Below are 17,138 nucleotides of genomic sequence, written 5' to 3' on the forward strand. Positions count from 1 at the left end.
GAATATGGCTCCAGCGTTGCTGGATCTTTCTTCTATCCTTCTTCCCTTCCTCCTCTCGAAATCTTGATTGTTTTAAAAAGTGTCTTTTTTTCCTCTAAGTATTTTAAAAATATTGACACCAAATTTTTAAAAACTTAATATCGTACAAGGCTAAACAAAATACCAATTTGTAATCTGTGTCTTCAAGTACACCCATGGTGCAGCTCGAGGCCGAGCATGCTGTTCCCATGTTAGAATTCTATGAAATTCTTGATTAGAATTAATGGTGGAGTAATTTTCTAAGCTATCTTATGAATCTTCCTCTTTTATTGTTACTTTGTTATTTAGGTGAGATTGATTTGAATTATCCTAGAGAAGGGACAATTTAAATATGTATTACTTAAGGTTTAAATCAGAGATTGGCAAACTTCTTAAAGAGCCAGACAATAAGTATTTTGGGCTTTGCAGTTCATGTGCTCTTTTTCGAAACTGCTTAACTTTTCTGTTGTAGCGCCAAAGGAGCCATCAACACTGATCCAGTAAAACACTATTTGTAGAAGAGGCAGGTGGCCTGTGGGCCGTAGCTTACGACCTCTCACCCCTGGTAAATGTATAATCTCAGTCCTTTTCTGTTTTAACATATTTGCTGAAGATGTAATTGTGATAGTCATTTAATAGAATATTTCAAGTTGAGATCTAATATATGTAGTGTGTGAAGTATACAAATCTTTACTGTATGGCTCAAATATTCTTCATATACATGCATACATATCTAAGTACAGGACAAAATATAGCACATTTCTAACGGCATCCCAGAAGGCTCATCCATGCACTTTCCCAGCCTAAATCTCCCTCCTTCCATCATAGGTGACCATTATCCTCACTTCCGTTGTCTTGATTAGTTTTGCCTGTTTCTTGGACATCTACATGTGTGTGGAATGATTTTTTTTTAATTTATTTATAGATACTAGAGAAGGTGTTTTATGAAATAACGGTAGAAAACAATTCAAAGGGGTATTTTACTGTAACGGAATGTTTTGATCTTTTGGTTATATATAAACCTCTGTGGGATTTAAACTGTGAAAGATGTTTGTAGTGTTTTCTTTCTCATAAAAATTAAGTGCACCAAGGGGATTGTTTTCTCACCATGCGGATCAAAGAAAAGTTGTATAGCTTATTAGCTAACATTATTAGAAGAGTTGAATAGCTTAGTAGCTAAGCTAGGATTAGGTTTAAATTGGTGGTAGTTAGTAACTTCAAGGACTTTATTCATTCTGCCAAATACAGCTGTACCTTTGGCCCAGATTTTGGTAAAGCTTTTTTACACAGATTGTAGGAAGTTCCTGATTATTTATTATTTTTAGAAGCTTCATAATTCAGCCATTTCAAGACACCTCTTGAAGAGATTCACATTCTGAGCATTCTTTGTGTGTTAGTAAAGAGAAGAAGGAAGGTAAATAAGAAGGATAAAGTGAAATTCACATCAGACGGCTATTTGCCCCTCCAGGTGCACGCTCCACTCTTCCTCACCTTGCTCTGTGCCCTGAAATCTGACTTTTGTGAATAGCATTCACAGCCCCCCTGTCCTCTGGCTTCCAGTTGGGCAGGCAGTGAGAAGGATTTTGTGGGTGCGAGAAGAACAGTTTTGGGGTATGTGTTTCCCTGGCTTTCTCCCTACAGGGGAGTCACTGTGGGTTGACCACACCCCTCTAACAAGGCCACAGATTCTTTCAGGTTTCTCCATACAAAAACCCTATCCTCACTTGGCCCTTCAGAACTCAGGCTGGTCACAGCGTCCCAGTACTGCCAGCTCTGGGGTTCTGTACTATCTCTTGTTGGTCCTAAGTCTTGCCTACTCTTTTGTAAAGTTCTTGGAACTACTGCCATCAAATTACCTAAACTGACTGTGTCCTTTGTTTCCTGCTGGTAGCCTGCTTGATGTATAGAGATGAATTGATCCGTGTACTGGGCTACAATACAGATTTCTTTGAAGGGTTCTAAAATTGAGGTATAGTATTCATTTCAAATAATTTTCTTGAGCCTTCACACTTACAAAAAGCAAAATATCCTACAATCTTCTTTGGCAAATTATTTTCAGTAACCTTAAATTTGTAAATATCCTAGTAAAGACTTCATTTAAGAATTTTGTCAGTTATTTCAATCCATATTTCAGGTCTTGGCATATTTCATCTATACTAGTGTTTTCCAAACTTACTTGTCTGTGGAACAATTTGTAAATATATATTCATTTATTGCAAAAAATTATGTAACAGAAGCATCCATAACTGCAGTAACTGATCACATCTTGAGCCGTATGTTGAGTGCACAGTGTTTTGGTTAGTTGGTGAACATTCCTGTGCATCTCTGTTCAAAGTACATGTCATGCATTTTTGTGTCGAGTGACTTCATGCAACATCCTGGCATTCTTGACTGTCATAAACCATTTCTTAAAGATAAGTTATCGTATAGTAACAACTGTCTATCCGTTTAATATTTTTCCATCGTGTTAAGACAAATTTTTAGAGAAAACTATTTCTGGCATTTAATTTATCTTTCACACGTGTCACTGTTTAATGTAATGGAACACTAGTGTTTCATGGAAATACATTTTGGGGAATGCTGATCTAAACTCTGTCACGTGCTTTTTTAACTGGCAGCTTAGTAGATAGGAAGTATACAGTTTACTTTTGGGTATTAAATCTTATATTTCTCAACCACATGCTTGGAAAAAAGTCAGATTACCCTCCACTGTGAAAACCTGGTAGTCAAATACATAAAATCTTCCCTCTAAATTAATCACTTAGCATAAATTATTACCTAATTTAGCTAAGAAGACGAGTGCTCTTTTCAAGATTGAATTATTGTTTGTATTTGTAATTTGCTCTTACTCTGTGAAATAATGAACCTTTGAACAAGAAATACATTCTCTTATGGAAAACAAACGTATAGACAAGTAAAAAATGAGAGCAGCTCTGTTTCTTACCATAAATTATGCAAGTACATTGAGTTAGTTGCAAGCTAATGGTTTTCGTTAATTTTCCAGTAAATTCTCCAAAATCAAGACCAAACCCAGTGGCATTGAGTTGATTCTCAATGGAACCGTCCCATAGAGTTTCTGAGGCTGTAAATTATATCTTTACAGAAGCAGACTGCCACATCTTTCTCCCACGGAATTACTGGTGGGTTCAAACTGCTGACCTTTCAGTTCACAGCCAAGCTCTTTAACCACTGCACCACCAGGGATCCTGAAATCCTGCAGATACTGGCATTTTTATACATTTAGTATTTGTGATGGGGCCTTTCATTAGCAGCAGTGTGGAATTGCCTTTATCTGTCATCACCCCCAAGTGCTAGATCCAGATCAGTTATTTAAAAGTCTAGAATGAATTTTTAGGTGAATTCAATTTTAATGGTGTGCTTGTGTGAAATGAATTTCTGCAGACAATATTTTATATTAAAATTTATATTTGAAGGATTGGCCCTTTTTTATGAATATTAGTTGAAATTGTAGAAATTAACTTTTAAGAATTAAGTACACATTTTTTGAACATCACATTTCTGGTCAAATGAGTAGTCCGGGGTTAAAATTAATCTTTAAGTATATCATGTAATTCATTCCTTTATTAGAACTTTAGCAGTTCATGGATGGACTTTTAAATAGCTTTGTGGAAATTGTCACTCAGTTTAGCCCTTACTTTTCATATTCTTAGGATGTGTCACTAAATAGGCCTATGCTTTTATCTTTAAGACTTTATCGTACAGTTGTAGACTGGTGACAAAAATAATTGATTTAATAGAATTTCTTCTTGATACTTCAGTAAAAAGATTACTTTAAAACAAAAATTATCTTCCCGAAGTTCTGTTAACTAATGATAGTTTATAAAAGAAAAGGCAAATGTAGCTAAACAGTTGTGATTGTAGCTTAGTTTGGTTCAAAAGTTTTTGTTTTCTACAATAGTAAAAAATTATTATTTTTTAAGTGAATGCAGGTTGATTATTTTAATGGTCCATTGATTTATCTGGATATAAACAACTCTCGTTATCAAGAATATGTATCTTAAATCACATACTGTGACACACCAAACTAATCTGTATTTTATGTTTTTATATTTTATCTAGAATATTCTGTGATGCTTTCAATTAGACTTTAAAATAAAGAAAATTTTCATACTGATTTTTAGAAGTTTATATAGTTAAATATTGTGTGGGGAGGAAGTTTCTAAGGAGCCATTTGATTTCCCCTGGAGAGTCTGGGAAGGCTTAGGGATTGGGGGCTATTAAAAACCAAAAACCAAACCCATTCCCGTCAAGTCGATTTCAACTCATAGCAACTCTATAGGACAGAGGAGAACTGCCCCTTGCAGTTTCCAAGGAGCACCTTGTGAATTCAAACTGCCAGCCTTTTGATTAGCAGCCATAGCTCTTAACCACTTAGCCCCCGGGACTCCCTGGGGGCTCTTAGGTATTTCTAAAAGGCCAGACCCCAGGATAGGGCTGAAAATAGGGGGAGTGGTTGAGATTAGGAGAAGTAATCCAGAGGCTCCTTCTACACTGCACAAATGGGTCCCCTACCCTTATCCCACTGCAGCGAAAACAGGTTTACAATCTGAGGGATATGTACTGCTCAGGAAAGGGTAAAATGCTATACTGAAAACAGGAGAACTAAGTGAAAGTCTACTATGTATTGAAAAATGAGACCTCTAGTTCCTTTTCTCTACTGGATTCCTACATTGCTGGCAGCAAGCTTTTACCCCCACAAGCAGGAAACTAATTCGTTTCCATTTAGCTCTTTAGTACTTCACTCATATATATGAATGTTCACGTAAAGATCATCAGACATATAGAGAAAATCTCTAATGTGAAAGAGACCAAAGCAATCATATATATGTGTGTGTGTGTATATGTATGTACACACATAATATAAATAATATATAACACACACACACACACACACATATATATATATAAAGGAGGATTTAGAGAAATAGTCATAGTACAAGGAACAGAAAAATGAGGCTCCAGTAACTATAATTGATGTTCTTAGGTAAGGTTATAACCAAGAAACAAGAACAGTATGCTACAAAAAGAAGTGAGAGAATGAAAATGAGTTCTTAGAAATTAAGCATTATAGCAGGAAAAAAAAAAATTAAAGGGTTGGAAGGTAAAGTAGAGGAAATGTCAAAAAAAAAAAAGGAAATATGAGAAATTGAGGGGATCAATCTGTGAACTATTCAAATTCCAGAAGGAGAGAATGGAGAAATTGAGAGTCAGAAATAAAGGAGTAATGCAAGAAAACTTGTCACAGCTGAAGGACATAAATTTCTAGAGCGAAGAGTTCACTTAGTACATAACAAAATCAGTAGGAAAGGCATCACATCAAGGCATAATATAATGAAATGTTGGAATGCCAAGGATAAAGGAAGATTTAAATGCTTCCAGAGAAAAGAAACTGGCCACTCACAAAGGCTCAGGAATTAAAATGCCATCATACTTCTCATTAACAGCACTGAAAGTTAGAAGACAGTGGAGTAATCTCTTTGCTATATTGAGGGAAATTAATTTCCAACTCAAAATTCTATTACCATCTGAATATAGGCTAAAGACATTTTCAGACAGAAGTCTCAAAAATGTGTCTTTAGGCTATATTCACACTTGATCGAGTCTTTGCTTATGGGGACTGAGTTTCTGTTAGTGGCAATAGAATAATTGGGAAAAGAACAGTGGTCATGGTTGCACAACATGATGAGCGGAATCAGTGGCACTGAATTGTACATGGAAAAATTGAATTGACAATTTTTTTTTAAGTTTATTTTTTAAATTATTTTTGTTGTACTTTAGATGAAGGCTTACAGAACAAACTAGTTTCTCATTAAACAGTTAGTACACATATTGTTTTATGACATTGGTTAACGACCCCATGACATGTCAGCGCTCTCCCCTTCTCAACCTTAGGTTCCCTATTACCAGCTTTCCTGTCCCCTCCTGCCTTCTAGTCCTTGCCCCAGGGCTAGTGTGCCCCTTTAGTTTCATTTTGTTTTATGGGCCTGTCCAAACTTTGGCTGAAGGGTGAACCTCAGGAGTGACTTCATTACTGAGCTGATAGTGTATCCAAGGGCCATACTCTAAGAGTTTCTCCAGCCTCTGTCAGGCCAGCAAGTTTGCTCTTTCTTTTTTTTTTTTTATTTTTATTGTGCTTTAAGTGAAAGTTTACAAATCAAGTTGGACTGTCATACAAAAATTTATAAACACTTTGCTATATACTCCTAATTGTCCTCCCCGTAATGAGACAGCACACTCCTTCCCTCCTCTGTTTCTTTTCGTGTCCATTTGGCCAGCTTCTGACCCTCTCTACCCTCTCATCTCCCCTTCAGACAGGAGATACCAACGTAGTCTCATGTGTCTACTTGATCCAAGAAGCTCATTCTTCACCAGTATCGTTGTCTATCCCATAGTCTAGTCCAATCCCTGTTTGAAGAGTTAGCTTTAGGAACGGTTCCTGTCTTGGGCTAACAGAAGGTCCATGACCTCCAGGGCCATTCTAGTCTCAGTCAGACCATTAAGCCTGGTCTTTTTATGAGAACTTGGGGTCTGCATCCCACTGCTCTTCTGCTCCCTCAGGGATTCTCTGTTATGTTCCTGTCAGGGCAGTCATCAGTTGTAACCAGGCACCATCTAGTCCTTCTGGTCTCAGGCTGTTGTAGTCTCTGGTTTATGTGGCCCTTCCTGTCTCTTGGGCTCATAATTACCCTGTGTCTTTGGTGTTCTTCATTCTCCCTTGTTCCAGATGGGTTGAGACCAATCGATGCATCTTAGATGGCTGCTTGCTGGCGTTTAAGACCCCAGACACCACTCACCAAAGTGGGATGCAGAATGTTTTCTTAATAGATTTTATTATGCCATGAATTGGCAAATGTTTTGTTCTGTATTTTTTAACACAGTTTTTTAAAAGGCTCTCTCTATATATGGAAACCCTGGTGGCGTAGTGGTTAAGTGCTATGGCTGCTAACTGAGAGGTTGGCAGTTCAAATCCGCCAGGTGCTCCTTGGAAACTGTGCGGCATTCTACTCTGTCCTATAGGGTCGCTATGAGTAATGGATTTAATGGGTTATATATGTATCAGTGAGGACAAAGATTTTTTTTCTATTTCGTTCTTTCTTTATCTCTAGTGCCTAGAACAGTGCTTGGAACATAATAGGTGCTGAATAAAGATTTGCTGCACACACGTACGGTTTTTATAAAGATAGAAAATTAAAAAAAACCGGAACCCATTTTTAAGCTGTTTCCCATAAACTGAGCTAAGCAACTCATTGTCTTACTGGCTTAAGCATCCACAAACAATTTGAAACTGAAGTCCTGAGGGGTCTAATCCAAAAGACTTGTTTCCATTTGGAAAATAACCATATGCAGTCCTTAGATTATGTGCCTTTAAAAATATGTGCTGTGTACTATCAATCTTTATTGCAAAAATTTTTTGTAATGTCCTGTGATAACTATTTTTGACTTAAATTGTTGAGTTTCACAAGCTTTTGGAAAATAGATGTCAGTTGGGAATACTAGTAAATATTTTTAAATCAGAGAAAGTAAATCAGCTGTCTTCTATAAGGAGCAAACACCTAAGATTTCTATTCTTATAACATAGGGAAAATTACCTCCAGCAGTCTTAACATCAGTTTGTCTCTTATTTGCTCATCAGAATTCTTGCCATGTTTTGCTGCTATTTATATTTCATCGGGGTGCTGTCTTTCCTAGGTTTGTCTTTCTTCTCACCTATTTCTTCAGGAAACTTAAGATGCCGAATCAGTCATGTCAGGTATATTTCCATGGCTGTCAATCACAATTCTGCATACAGATGAGTAGAATTTCACAGCAGGAGAAGCTGGACTATGAGAAGAGAATGATGTTTATCCTAAAGCAAATACCTGATTAGCACAGGGAACAAAAAAATAGGGAGCAAAGCAATTTGCTTGATCTTTTTTTGCACTGCCTGCAGTGAGGAAAGCCTTTCTTCTTGGAAATCAGATGAAAGATAGCCCCCCTCTACACTCCTAGTCCTTAAGTAGTATAATGTGGACAATCTTTGAATCTGCAAAGGACTTTAAGTAAAATATTTGCAAACCATTGTTTCTCTGATAATGAATCTGTTCGATTATAGTTAAATTCAACCACTCATCTGTCATTTTATCATACTGTGGTGGCTTGTATGCTACTATGATGCTGAAAGCTTTATACTGGTATTTCAAATACCACGGGGTCACCCATGGTGGACGGCTTTCAGTGGAGCTTCCAGACTAAGACAGACTAGGAAGAAAGGTCTAGTGATTTGTCTCCAAAAACTAGCCAATGAAAACCTTATGAATTACAGCAGAATATTGTCTTGATGTAGTAGTGAAAGATGAGTGCCCTAGGTTGGAAGGCATTCAAAATATACAGTGGTAACAACAATGGACCCGAGTATATGAATAATGATGAAGATGGTGCAGACTGGGCAACATTTTATTCTGTTCTACATAGGGCCACCATGAGTCAGAGCTGATTCCATGGCAACTAACAACAATAATACAGATTTCAGCAAGATATTTGATAAAGCCTCTTATTGTACACAGGAAATTTGTAGGCTGGTAGAGGAAACCATTACTAGGATTCATTGCTGGTTGGAAAACTCTTCCCAAAATTGTTTAGGAGAGAAATCTGTAGTAGCATGTGCAGGTTTCAGCTCTTGTCCCCTGCCTATTTGCAAATGATATTAGCAATTGTTAACAATTAGGATGACGACAATTCACAGAACTCAGAAAAGCACTATACTTATGATTACAGTTTTATTATAGGAAAAATACAGAAGGAGAGATGCCTAGTGAGAGGCCTGGGAGGGTCCCAAACACAGTGCTTCCGTGTCCCTAGAAACACGTTAACCTCCTGCACTGATGTCTGTCACCAACCAGGAAGCTCACTGGAGATCTGAGTGTCTAGAATTTTTATTGTTGTTAGGTGCTATTGACTTGCTTCTGACTCATAGCCACCCTATGTACAACAGAACAAAAGACCGCCTAATCTTGTGCCATCCTCACAATCTTTGCTATGTTTGAGCCCAGTGTTGCAGCCACTATGTTAATCCATCCAGGGTCTTTTTCACGGACCCTCTCCTTTACCAAGCATGATGTCCTTCTCCGGAGACTGATCCCTTCTGATAACGTGTTCAAAGTAAGTGAGATGATGTCTTGCCATCCTCCCTCCTAAGGAGGATTCTGGCTGTACTTCTTCCAAGACAGATTTATTCGTTCTTTTGGCAGTCCATAGGATATTCAGTATTCTTCGCCAACACCGTAATTCAAAGACATCAGTTCTTTGTCTTCCTTATGCATTGTCCAGCTTTTGCATACATATGAGGTGACTGAAAATATCATGGCTTGGGTCAGGCCCACCTTGCTTCTCAAAATAACATCTTTGATTTTTAACACTTTGATGAGGTCTTTTGCAGTAGATTTGCCCAGTGCAGTACATGGTTTGATTTCTTGACTGCTGCTTCCATGGCTGTTGATTGTGAAGCCAAGTAAAATGAAATCCTTGACAACTTCAGTCGTTTCTCCGTTTATCATGATGTTACTTATTGGTCCAGTTGTGAGTATTTTTGTTTCTTTATGTTGAGGTATAATCCGTAGTGGTGGCCGTAGCCTTTGATCTTCGTCAGTAAGTGCTTCAAGTCCTCTTCACTTTCAGCAAGGAACAGTGGGTCATCCGCATATCACAGGTTGTTAATGAGTCTTCCTCCAATCCTGATGCCACATTCTTCTTCATATAGTCCAACTTCTCAAATTAATTGCTCAGTTTTTTGCAGAATGAATAAGTATAGTGAAAGAATGCAACCCTGACACGCACCTTTCCTGATTTTAAACCATTCAGTATCCCTTTACTCTTCGAATGATGGCCTTTTGGTCTATGTACAGGTTCCTCATGAGTACAATTAAGTGTTCTGAAATTCTCATTCTTTGCAATGTTATCCGTAAGTTGTTATGATCCACACTGTCAAATGCCTTTGCATGGTCAGTAAAATACAGGTAAACATCTCTCTGGTATTCTCTGCTTTGAGCCAGGATCCATCTGATGTCAGCAGTGATAATGCACTTTCCATGTCCTCTTCTGAATTCGGCTTGAATTTCTGGCAGCTCCCTGTCGATGTACTGCTGCAACCATTTTTGAGTGACCTTCAGCAAAATTTTACTTGCATGTGATATGAATGATAGTGTTCAATATTTTCCACATTCTGTTAGATCGCCTTTCTTTGGAATGGGCATGTATATGGAACTCTTCCAGTCAGTTGGCCAGGTAGCTGCCTTCCACATTTCTTGGCATAGATGAGTGAACCTCTCCAGCGCGGCATCCGTTTGTTGAAACATCTCAATTGGTATTCCGTCAATTCCTGGAACCTTGTTTTTTGCCAGTGCAGTACAGCTTGGACTTCTTCCTTCCGTACCATCGGTTCCTGATCATATGCCACCTCCTGAAATGGCTGAACATCGACCAGTTCTGTTTGGTACAGTGACTCTGTATTCCTTCCATCTTTGATGCTTCCTGTGTTGTTCAATATTTTGTCGATAGAATTCTTCAGTATTGCAACTTGAGGCTTGAATTTTTTCTTCAGTTCTTTCAGTTTGAGAAAAGTGTAGTGTATTCTTCCCTTTTGGTTTTCTAACTCCAGATCTTTGAACATGTCATCATAATACTTAGTCTTCTTGAGCTGCCATTTGAAATCTTCTGTTCACCTCTTTTACGTCATCACTTCCTCCATTCGCTTTAGCACTCTACGTTTAAAAGCAATTTTCAGAGTCTCTCCTGATATCCATTTTGGTCTTTTCTTTCTTTCGTGTCTTTTTAATGACCTCTTGATTTCTTCATGTATGATGTCCTTAGTGTTATCCCACAACCTGTCTGGTCTTCAGTCATTAGTGTTAAATATGTCTATTTTTTATGTAATCTGTTTTTACTTAAGTTTCATTATATAGTCAAAAGTTTGAATCTTTGCCCACATGACTGAACCCAATCTCCAGGTCCTCTCCCTGAAGATTGAGCTTATATCACATGGTGGGTATTTCTGGTGTGGCTGCCCCCACCATGAGTCATCATTAGCATAAACTGTCAGGTGTAGTCAGATTCCCACCGTGAATAACAAAGACACTCTAATCAGTTGGGAAATTCCTGGAACTGGAGACAAAGACCAAATTTTTGGGGGCAAAGTAATTCTTCATTCTACATATGGACATTTGGGTTTTCAGGTGGTTTTTGGTTTGTTTTTGCACCTGATATTATAAACAATACTGCTGTTACCAGTGTTTTATATGACCAGTCCTTTCTAAGTATACATCTGAGTAGAATTGTTTGGGACTACTACATTATAATGGGGACATGAACAAACTGGAATGAATCCAGAAGAAGACAGTTGAGAATAGTTCAACTGAATCATAACCAAATCTTATTTTCTTTATCGTCTTAGGGATTGAAGAGGTTAATGACCATTTGCCAGAAGCACTTCCCTACAGATCCATCAAAATGCGTGGAGTACAATGCACTATGACATCTGTGCAATGTGTGTAAAAAGCGATAAGACGCTTAAAGGAGCATGGTATAGACTTTGGGAATTACCAACAGGAATAAGGGAAGAAGAAAAATGGAGTTTCCGGTCTCTGATTTCTACCTGATGTAACCCTTGATCGGTGTTACGAACTCTGTTGGCTCTCATATTACATCTGACCTTAAACTTATTTTTTGTGTTTTCCTTTCCTTTTAAGTACTCAAAAAATTAAGTTCTAGAGACAGTTTTCTACACATTTAAATTGTGTAAAACACCGAGGGAATTTATAAATGACTTTTTCCTGCTAGACCTTAAAGAGTGGTTAGATGGTTAAAAAGAAACATTTAAGGATGGACTTCATTAATTTCTGTAAAATATGATAATTTGCACATTGTATTTTATGTCATATTTATAGAAAATATTTTTATAGTTTCAATAAAGGTAAAATCCTTTAATAAAACTTTATAGTCCTTAAATGTTGCTGAACTTTTGCTGTTTTGCAGTAGAAATTTGAATGTAAATGTTATTATATTAACTCAAGTATTATTTTTCTTATGTTTCAAGGCTTACTTTTATTTTCCAAGGAGTTTAAATTTTAATATTTGTTATCTCTCAGGAAAGTTAGAATTAACAGGAAACAGAAGCTTGAAAAACAAAGATGTTATACCAACATAAGTTCCAAACAAGTATCCCTACTACATTAAGGTTCAAGGAGGGGAAATGGATCATGGAGTCAGCCAAGAATGAGAGAATTTTGATGATGGTGGTTCCTCTTCTAATAGGACTGCCTGGTAGTTTCATCCTCCTGAGACATGTGGCTGACTGCTGTTCCCAGCTAGTCTGCCAAACAGAAGAGAAAGGTGCCAGTACTGATGTCACTGCCTGAGACACTGTATCCTGGTTCTGATTTCCCACACAGTGAGGGCTTGCTCTAAATCTTGAATGGTGTCATACCCAGATAACTGCCACGAATCACTGCATTTTAAAGTTGAGAGGACTCACTTAGTAGAGTCATGTGGGTAAATAGAATGTTACCCAACCAGGTGGAGTCACAGTATTGGATAGGGGTAAGAGTGTCGGCCCTGAAGTTAGAACTTCCTAGCTTCAAATTGCATCTCTATACTTCCTAACTGTGTGATCTTCAGCAAGTAACAGTGTTCTAAGCCTCAGGTTCCTTGCCTGTAAAATGGTGGGTAGTAATAATACTACATACCTCATAGGACTCTTTTTATGTTTCAGTAAAATACAATTCTTGGCATACTGCCTGGCAAATAGTAAGTGCTCGGTAAATATTAGTTGTTGTTAGATGGTAGCCAAAGCACCTTTCAGGCGCTGTGGCTCGGGGCAGTTTGTACTCATATAATGATAACAGTAATAGTGGTAACGTTTATTAAACAGTTACTATGCCCAGGCTTTATGGCTGCTTCCACTTTCAGTCACTTCTGAGTTTAGAAGGGCAGCGGGTATGCTTGGGGCTAGAGGCAGCTGAGTGGGTGGATGTAGATTCGCAGTCACTTATTCTGGCCCACCTTGGGAAGGCTTGAAAACCAGTTTTGGCCACTTGTGGTTTATGGCTGTGCATATCTGATTGTTTCTGTTGGTTGCTGGCATGGTGGTGGCTGAGGCACCCTGTCCTGAAATGAATCAGGGTCCTCGCCTCCCCCCCCTTCTCTGGAAACCTTTTCTTAGGATTAAATTAATTAGAACTTCCAGAAACTTAATTTCACAAATGAGCAGCCTACCTACATAAGATATAAGAACAATCTAGCCTTTCATCATGTGGGCTTATTGCATAGGACTTGTTTATAAATACTCTTGAATGAGTGCTCCCCAAATTACTTTTTCTTAAGCAAAATCAGGCCACAGCATGGTAGTTAGTTAATTTCATATTATCTTCCCTTTTGTATTCCACACAAAGAAGGAATTGTATCATGTGACACCGGTACCTTCTAACAGGCATTGATCAACATGAGTGGATGGTTTGGAAAAAAAAAATTGTAACATTCCACAATGCTGTGAATGTTAACCATTTTGGCCTTGCTAGAGGGAAGTCTCACAGCAACCTACAGGACAGAGTAGAGCTGCCCCATAGAGTTTCCAAGGAGCACCTGGCGGATTCAAACTGCCGACCTTTTGGTTAGCAGCCATAGCACTTAACCACTACGCCACTAGGAGTCGAGGTCAACTCGACAGCACTGGGTTTGGTTTGGAAACCCTGGTGGCGTAGCGGTTAAGCTCTATGACTGCTAACCAAAGGGTTGGCAATTCGAATCTGCCAGGCACTCCCTGGAAACTGTATGGGGCAGTTCTACTCTGTCCTGCAGGGTTGCTTTGAGTCGGAATCGACTCGATGGCACTGGATTTGGGTTTTTTTTTTTTTTTTTTTCGGTTTAGAGGGAAGTAGGTTCAGAGATGTGGATTCTCTCAAGAGAAAAATCTTCCATTTCCCTGAAATTAAAGATCTTCGGATGACTTCAGATATCATGAGGATATATAGAAAAATGACCTCCCACATTCTCCAAATCATGAAAATTTTAGCCCAGCAGATGTGTATTTCTGTTTTTAGCTATTTCTAAAACAAAGACATGTCTTTAAATCACTCACAATCCTGAAATAACTTTCTTCCCTCCTCTACTCCGTAGACTCCTATCCAAAAGAGTTGTGTCTTTCTGGATTCAAATTTAGTAAAACACTGGTTCTCTTTAGAAGTAAATATTGTACTCCCTAGGAGTGTTCTTGCCAATTGCAAACTCTGAGCAGTATCTTTTAGCATCATAGTACAGAGCCTGCGGCAATCTGGAAGTCGTGGTTATGATTTCAGTCTTTGGGGAAAATTAGAAAGTAAGGCTGAGGCCAAAGATAATTGACGCATAAGGAGTGCCAGAGGACAGTCTGGATCCTGTAGGCAGGAGGCGTAGGTCCTCAGAAACCAGAACTAGGAAGGCAGCTGTCACTAATAGCAGAACTTAGTGATTTGTTGTGGACTCTAACTCGGGGTGAGAATTTGGAGAGTAGGAAATAGATTGATGGCAGTGTAACATCATTTTAAGCTCTTCCTTTTGGTAATTTCCTGACCAACTCTAGCGCTTTAGATTGCCCTGGGATTTGATCTCAGTAAATAATTTAGAAATACAACTGCCCTTTTATTTGAAAGAAAGTGATAATTTATTGTGAAAAATAAATTGGGGAAGACTAAAAACTTATTTTAGAGTGTTTGGTAGATCTGAATTGGGGTATTCTTATCACTGGCTCCTTTTCAGCCACGCGATATCCCCTTTAATGTTTCTTAAACTAGAAGGGTAGAACTAAGTGGTACTTGGATCCACCATCAACGCCCAGGGAAGCAGCAGTCAAGAAATCAAACGACACATACATTGGGCAAATCTGCTGCAAAAGATCTCTTTAAAGTGTAAAAAGCAAAGATGTCTCCTTGAGGACTACGGTGTGCCTGACCCAAGCCATGGTATTTTTAGTCACCTCATATGCATGTGAAAGCTGGACAACGAATAAGGAAAACTGAATAACAATGCATTTGAATTATGGTGTTGGCGAAGAATATTGAATATACTGTGAACTCCCATAAGAACAAACAAATCTGTCATGGAAGAAGTACTGCCAGAATGCTCCTTAGAAGCAAGGATGGCGAGACTATCTCATGTGCTTTGGATGTAGTCAGGAGGGACTAGTCCCTGGAGAAGGACATCATGCTTGTAAAGCAGAGGGTCAGCGAAAAAGAGGAAGACCCTTGACGAGATGCATTGACACGGTGGCTGCAACAATGGGCTCCAACATAGCAAAGATTGTGGGGATGGTGCAGGTATGGACAGTGTTTTGGTGTGTTGTGCATAGGGTTGTTATGAGTCAGAACCAACTTGCCGACACCAAACAACAACAGAACTAAGTGGGGCAATTTGAATGAAAGGAGAGTACTAACTTGAGGTGTGGCTATTTCCTTTGAATATCTTGAAGAGTATAACGTAATGGATTGTGCTTCCTCCCTCACCCACCCTTCCCCTCAATCACCCTCCCCCCCAATATACTCCTGTGAAGCCCCTGAAAAAATAACTTTATCCCATAGAAATTTATGGTATGGTATCATATTGGGAGTCTTGAAAAGTACTTTCTCACGGCATATTTATGTAAGAGCTTCCATCTGTCCAGAGTGTGAGAGCCAGCTCCAGTCCCCAGAGGGTAGCTATGGGAACACTGTTATGGCAACTGTTTTTCATCACAGACTGCAGTTAGATTTGTTGAATTATGACCTCTTGCTAGTACTTTAATGGTTAATAGTAATCTTAAAATCTTTTGAAATGTAAAAATAAGTTTTAGTGGTGTGGGATAACTAGGGTTCCGGAATGCAGTGTGGCTAACAGCAACAGCAGCTGTGTATGAGCCGACTCTATTAAAGATTTTGGAATCGTGTTCATTAAAATATATATATATATATAATGTTTCCTAAAACAGTTCATTATTAAAAAACATTGGTTATTTAATTTTCCTCATTATAAACTGGAGTACATTGTAGAACTTGCTGAAACTAATTCTTTTGTTGCCTGTTATGGTTGCTGTATTTCACTGGACCACTTTCTTTTGTTTAGTCTCTCTTCTCTGTCCTTAAATACAGGTTTTGAAGTAATTGTCAGCCTTCTCAACTTTTTCTCATAGTATTCCAGCTTAATGCACACTTTTAACCATGGAAAGTAGCTGAGAAGTTTCGAGCTTCTTTTTGGATGCTCTTGGCAATCACAGATTCATTCACGGAGCTTCCTACCATTACAGTCAAGTGCCATTGGCAGTCTGGTCTTGCCTTTCTGAACTGCCCGTTTTACAACTTCCCAAAAACAAATTGCCTCTGCTCTCAAACTGCTCTTCCCTTTAAGACTTAGGAGACATTATGAACCATTTAGTATTACAGTCTGAGCTTAGCTTACAGTTTCTGCCATTCTGTGAAATAGAGTTAAAGCAGTAGTTTTTTGACCACACCCCACAGTAAACAATAGTAAATTTGTCAAACCCAGTATTAGTACATATGTAGATACATAACTGAAACATAAATTTAACCATAAAGTACTTCCCATGTTACGTGTGGTGCTCTATTTCATTTTAAAAATCCTGGTTGTGGCTCTCTAAATTGGTTTTAAACCAAAAAAACCAAACTCATTGCTGTTGAGTCGATTCCAAGTCATAGCAACCCTATAGGACAGAGTAGAACTGCCCCCATAGAGTTTCCAAGGAGCGCCTGGTGGATTTGAACCTGGTGAAGTTGAGCCTCTTTTTTTTCATGTTTAATGGGCGGTTGGATATTATCTTTTGTGAAGTTCCTGTTCAGGTCTTTTTTATTGTGGTGGTTTATATTTCTATTGAATTGTCTGCCACCAGGGTTTCCAAATTGGTTTTACAATACCTTAAAAAGTGGTGACCAGCAGTTTGAAAACCACTGATTAAAAGGAATTATCAGCGGACTGAGGAAGAAAATGATCTGTTAGATGAATTCCAGGCAAAAGGACTCTCCCTCTTTTATTTTTTTAATGCAGAAAAAACACTTGGTTCTTAAGGGTGTGTGAAATTCAGCAGATTATAAAACCTTGAGTACTTC

The 17,138-nt window shown here is 38.3% G+C and overlaps 1 protein-coding gene across 5 annotated transcripts in view; it reads left to right on the top strand.

The window, feature by feature from the left end:
* The window catches only part of PRPF18 (pre-mRNA processing factor 18), a 54,741-nt gene extending 42,730 nt beyond the window's left edge, over window positions 1–12,011 (top strand). For 2 of the 5 annotated variants that reach the window (XM_064284872.1, XM_064284873.1), the window contains one exon: window positions 11,465–12,003. In XM_064284872.1, the coding sequence (XP_064140942.1) occupies window positions 11,465–11,545 (81 nt within the window). In that variant the 3' untranslated portion in view covers window positions 11,546–12,003. Of the gene's footprint in view, window positions 1–490; window positions 584–11,464 lie in introns of all 5 variants that reach the window. The other 3 variants (XR_010321954.1, XM_064284871.1, XM_003410577.4) reach the window with 3 other exon arrangements.
* The last annotated feature ends 5,127 nt before the right edge of the window (window positions 12,012–17,138 follow it).

This window comes from Loxodonta africana, chromosome 4, assembly GCF_030014295.1.
Source record: "Loxodonta africana isolate mLoxAfr1 chromosome 4, mLoxAfr1.hap2, whole genome shotgun sequence".
NCBI lineage: Eukaryota > Metazoa > Chordata > Mammalia > Proboscidea > Elephantidae > Loxodonta > Loxodonta africana.